At 43.6% G+C, this 5,267-nt stretch overlaps 1 protein-coding gene across 1 annotated transcript in view; it reads left to right on the plus strand.

The window, feature by feature from the left end:
• The first annotated feature begins 121 nt into the window (after positions 1-121).
• PRSS23 (serine protease 23) overlaps positions 122-5,267 on the plus strand; it is a 14,295-nt gene continuing 9,149 nt past the window's right edge. Inside the window, exon 1 of the mRNA XM_044666023.1 lies at positions 122-359. Within this exon, the coding sequence (XP_044521958.1) occupies positions 346-359 (14 nt within the window). The 5' untranslated portion in view covers positions 122-345. The remainder of the gene's footprint in view (positions 360-5,267) is intronic.

Below are 5,267 nucleotides of genomic sequence, written 5' to 3' on the forward strand. Positions count from 1 at the left end.
AAAGGAGGGGGGAGTGCAAGAAGGGGGAGAGGGAAGGGGGAAGAGGAGGCGGAAAGACGGGGAAACAAGAGGGAGGTTGGGGAGGAGTGAAGTAGGGGAGGAGAAAAGAAGGGGGGAGGTGAAAGAGGAGGAGCTGGTGGCCGGCGGACGCTGAGCTACCCCCTGCCCAGCACACGCGAACGCACACACATACACACACATATACTCACACACGCGCGCGCGTCCTCTTCGCCACTACCCGCCGGGGAGGTGCAGAGATGGGAGCAGCCCATTCGCTCCCAGTGCCCACACCTGTCTGAGCGCGCCTGTCCGCCCGGGCGCACGGAGCTGGGTCGGGGCGCAGGGATGCGAGGCACGGGGTGAGTATGCTTCTGGCCCCAGGGAAAGGGGAGGTAAGCTGCCTACTGGCAGGCGTGCAGGCAAACCGGGACAGTTTCTGAGCTCAGCTCCACTCTGCTTGCTCGGCCGGCCCACCCCCTCTCTCTGCCCTCCCTTGTTCCCTGCCTGAGGGCAGGGGGACTTGTTGCGGGGACTACTCTTCGCTAGGAAAGGCCATTGCCCTAGACCTACTCCAGACCCGGCCCGGGCGGGGCAGCTCCCGGGAACCAGGGGGCCCACCGGGTGAGCTGCGGCTGGAAGCTGGACAAAGGAAGGGGCTAAGTGCCGCTTGACTGACTGACAGGCAGACAGGGAGGCCGACCGACAGACAGACGGATACACACAGAGAGGGGCTGATGGCTGCAGGCAAGCTGAGGATCCTTCCTCACCCCTGCCTCGGTTCTCCCTCCGGTCAGCCCATGACTGGGAGTATGGTAGGACGGGAGCTGGAGTTGATACAGCTCTAGGAAGATTTTTTAAAGTGCAATATACAGTATCCCATTTCTTCCCATTTAACCAAAGGAGGATAACTTTGTGTGCTTGGGGTTTGTTTGTTTGTTTTGTACGGGTGAAGTGGAAACTTGTCCTGAACAGAAGCAGAGTGGTCCAGTGGAAAGAACCCTGGTCTGGGATGGCAGAAAGGATATCTGAGATCCAGACTTCTCTGCCGCTAACTGGTTATGTGACCTTGGACAAGGCATGGCACCTCCCCAAGCCCCGGTTTCTTCTTCTGTCAAATGGAGGGAAGGGGATTGGAGTAGATCTTCTTCGAGGTCCCTTCCAGCTCATACGTTGTAGAATTCACTGAAATATGCAACAGGGTTTGAGAAATAATCCCTGGGATGATCGTTCTGCCTGCAAGCGGAGATAGTTGGCATTAGGGGAACTCAGTTGAGGTTAAGTCATAAGTGGAAGGGTAAATGCTTTCTAGAATACACCTTTCCGTCTTTGATTTTTCTCCCTCTCCTGCGTTTTGTGTGTCTGTGTTTGTGTGCTTGTGTGCAAATGCTTATTTTTAGAAAGTGCTGTGGGTCTATGAGTGGAAATTAATGTTTAACTCTTAGACACAGGATTGTGAACACACCCTGGTAGAAGAAAAGTTGAGGCTTTAGTTTCCTTCCTTTGGAGTTAGACCGATGACTCCGCACTGCAGAGAACTGAAGCAAGAACTCTTGTCAACATATTATCAACATTTGCTGGAAGGGAAGATTTCTTCCTTTGACTATAACTGTTTCTCATGGCTTGTTAGCTTTTAAGTAGAAAGCAGGAGAGCCAAGGGGAAGCAGTGGAAAGAGACTTTAAAAGAGCTGGACATCCCCCTGAAGTGCACTGTTTAGAAATACAAATAGGCTCTGGTCGATTATCTCCTGAGAAAGCAGCTGATAAAAATCATGTTTGTTTTATTTCCCTTTGGGTGACACCCATGAGACTTTAGAAACAGCCCTGCAGCTGGTGAAAAGTCTGCCTGCTCATAAAGGAGCAATGTTGATGTATGGGATTGTTGTACCCTGAGGTCCTAGAGCTCAAAAGTAACTCTGAGCCTTTAAATTCTTAAGGAGATATGCCAATGTCAGATTAATCTTCATTTAAACTTGTAGAGAGGAACTATGAGGAAAGGAGAGAACTTGCCTTTCTTTTTTTTCAGGTCAGACTCACCAATAGCCAAAAATTCGCACTCTGTTCACATAGTTCCTATCAATCATATTTTTTTTTAGGGTTGTACTTGTGGACATTTGTCCACAATGTCCACATGTAACAGGACTGATCTTCCCTTCCCCTAATATGTTTGAAGTGTGAGTTAAAAATAGAGTGAATTTTGGGCGGTGTGATGTAGGATTATCTAAAACAAATTATCCAGGATAACGAGCATATTTATAAAAACTTCAGCTTCATGAGTACAAATACACTGTAGTTTGGGAATTTTGTTGAACCTTCAATAAAGCCAAAACAACTTGGTAGAGCCTTTTCCAGATTGTGAAAACTTTTTTTTTCCTTCCCAAAACTCAGAAGCAACAAGACAACTATATAGCTCACTTTTTGAATGCTCCACTGCTTATCCAGTTCAATTCTGAATATGAATGCATTTTGTCCTTCTCCATCGATGTGCCAAAATGCCCATTAGTGTGTGTCCAAGCAAGCACTGGAACCCAGTCTACCACTAGTGAATAGGTGTCAGGTTTTCTAGCTCATTGATTTTTGTATGCCCCAAGGATGAAAGGCTTCAGACTGAGTTCATGCAAAACTCTTTTTCACTCCTGGGAGACATTTTCTTAAGGTCTCACCTAAAAACATGTTATATAGTCTCTAGTTGTCTCCTACAAGCTTGGTCCTCAGACTTGAACCATCCCTTGGGCCTCATCTCCAGCACAGAGGAAGTAGGACCCCATTCGATTGTTCATTGTCATCAATTAAAATTCTATAAAACTTTCTGCTATTCTTAAACCATACATGGTTGGGTCTGCTTTCCCTTAACAGGTTCTCTGAACTGGGAAAATGAGAGTAAACCTCTCCTCCTTCTTTTATGAATTTCAGGTATTTGCTTTTGGAACTAGCCCACTTTTTAACTTGTCCGTGCCCCTGGCCTCAGACCCCATGGAAAAACTTTCTTCATCTTTCCAAACTATAACCGCAACATTTGTCCTTACAGAATTTTACACTGTTTCTTTCAAAACTACTGTTTTTACAGTGGTTATGGCACATTATAAGTTGCACAATTAGAACACTTTCACTGAGCATTAAATGTTCTCTTCAATACTTGTTTGCTGATAGAAGGAGGCTAATTCATTTCCCCAAGTACTTGGCACCAGAGAAGTCTGTGTGGTGGTAGCTAAGTTTGCTCTGAAAAGTTGCCGTCAGGGTACTGAGAGAGTAAGATTTAGAGCAGGAGGGAATAATCACAGCTGATACTCTCCAGACATTCTTATAGCTACTGTCCCAACTTCTCCCCACTCTTCAGTAAATTCTGAAAGGGCTGTGGGACCAGGGCAAGTCTTTTAACCTCTGGGTGCCTTAAGCAATTCCCTAAGATGTAGTTATGAAGTCATGGAGACTTGCAATATGTGCAGGGAGTTTCCCAATCTTCAGAAAGCCTAGATCCTTTGTGAATTCAGGTATAAAAGGGACAGTAGAACAATTGCTGACTCTAGTGTCTAAGGCTATGGGTTCAAACCCCACACTTATGTGAATTTAGACACAATCTCTCTAGGCCTCAGTTTCCTCATCTATTGTGAGGGAATTGGACTAGATAGCCTGTAAGCTTCCTTCCACCTTTAAATATAGAACTCTGTAATACTAAGTCATAGAACATTCACCATTACACATATTAAATGAGTCAAATTTATAAACTAGGAAAGTAAAAGTTTCTCTATCATGTAAGACGTTGCATTGAGAAAATATTTGCTTAGCTCAATTTTCCATTTTCTTCTCCTTTGTCATTATAGATAAAGTACTGTATGAAAGTACTCATAAGAAACACTGGAGTGTGTATGTATGTATATCAAGTAACCACTTCTGGCAAAGCTTTGGACTTAGAAACAAAACCACACAGACCACAGTTTTCTTCACGAAAACTTGGATAGATTGGTCATAAGATTTGGAAATTGCCATTCTTTCTATAAAGCCTGCTGTCCTTTACTATATGATTCATTCAGAAGCATCTGCAGTCTTTTTCTTCTTTAACCCATAAGTGGCCATTTCAATGTTGGAATTGCAAGTGTGCTTATACAATCCTGTTTAAAGTTTATTATATTAGTACTAACTTTTATAAGCGGAAAAGTAGGTCTACCTAGAGTTAATTAAAATGGAAACAATGGTCATTTGTCCCCCACTGTCTTATTCTAGGGGTAGTGGGATTGGAATACATTTTTAACATTCAGACACACTGATTCTGTTGACCATCGACAAGCCATTCAGCCTTTGTACTAGGCAACTGAGACAATATTGCCCAGAAGGTGTGTTGTGTGGTTCAGTCCTGTCTGACTCTTTGTGTTCCCATTTGGGGTTTTCTTGGCAAAGATACTGGAGTGGTTTGCCATTTCTTTCTCCAGTTCATTTTATATATATGAGGAAACTGAGGCAACCCCAGTTAATTGACTTACCCAGGGTCATATAGCTAGTAAATGTCTGAGGCTGGATTTGAACTCAGGTGTTCCTGACTCTAGGCCCAGTATTCCATGTACTTCATTTACTACCTTGCTAAAGGTGCTGACCTGCACTGATGAAGAGAGTTTCCTCACCTGATCTTACCTATATTAAAGAGATCATAAGTCCAGTCCCTGTTCTTGTCCCTTTTAGCATTCTAATCAAACAAATCTTAATCAAAAATTATTCTGTGCCAAGCCTAAGCATACAAATGTAAAAGTGAGATAATTCTTGCCTCCAAAAGTTTAGATTTGATTAAGAAGATACAACAGATCCTCCTAGATCCAGAAAGTAAATAGAATTTACATGTAAAATATAATAACAGTGAGTATGGGAGGGTGGGAACATGGGGCATTATTAACTGAGGATGATCTAAGTCTCAGTTTCCTTATCTGTAAAATTGTGGGTGATAATACTGGCAGTACTTACTTCATAGGATGCTTTGGAAACTGTAAGGCAGCATTTATGTGTGAGCTATTGCTATTATAACAAGTAATGCATGAGTCCTTGAGGGAAAGCAGATACAAATCTGGAAAGGTCTGTAGAGACCACCTGAACTAGCTTTCTTTTTTTATGTGTGAGGAAACTAAAGCCACAAACCAAGCTTCTTTTGAATTCAAAGATCATGCAAGATAATAAATGGCAAAGCCAGAATTCAGACCCAGATCCTCCAATTCCAAAGCCAGCCTTCTTTCCACTGTATGTGTGTGTGTGTGTGTGTGTGTGTGTGTGTGTGTGTGTGTGTGTGT

This window comes from Gracilinanus agilis, chromosome 3 (assembly GCF_016433145.1).
Source record: "Gracilinanus agilis isolate LMUSP501 chromosome 3, AgileGrace, whole genome shotgun sequence".
Classification (NCBI taxonomy): Eukaryota; Metazoa; Chordata; class Mammalia; order Didelphimorphia; family Didelphidae; genus Gracilinanus; species Gracilinanus agilis.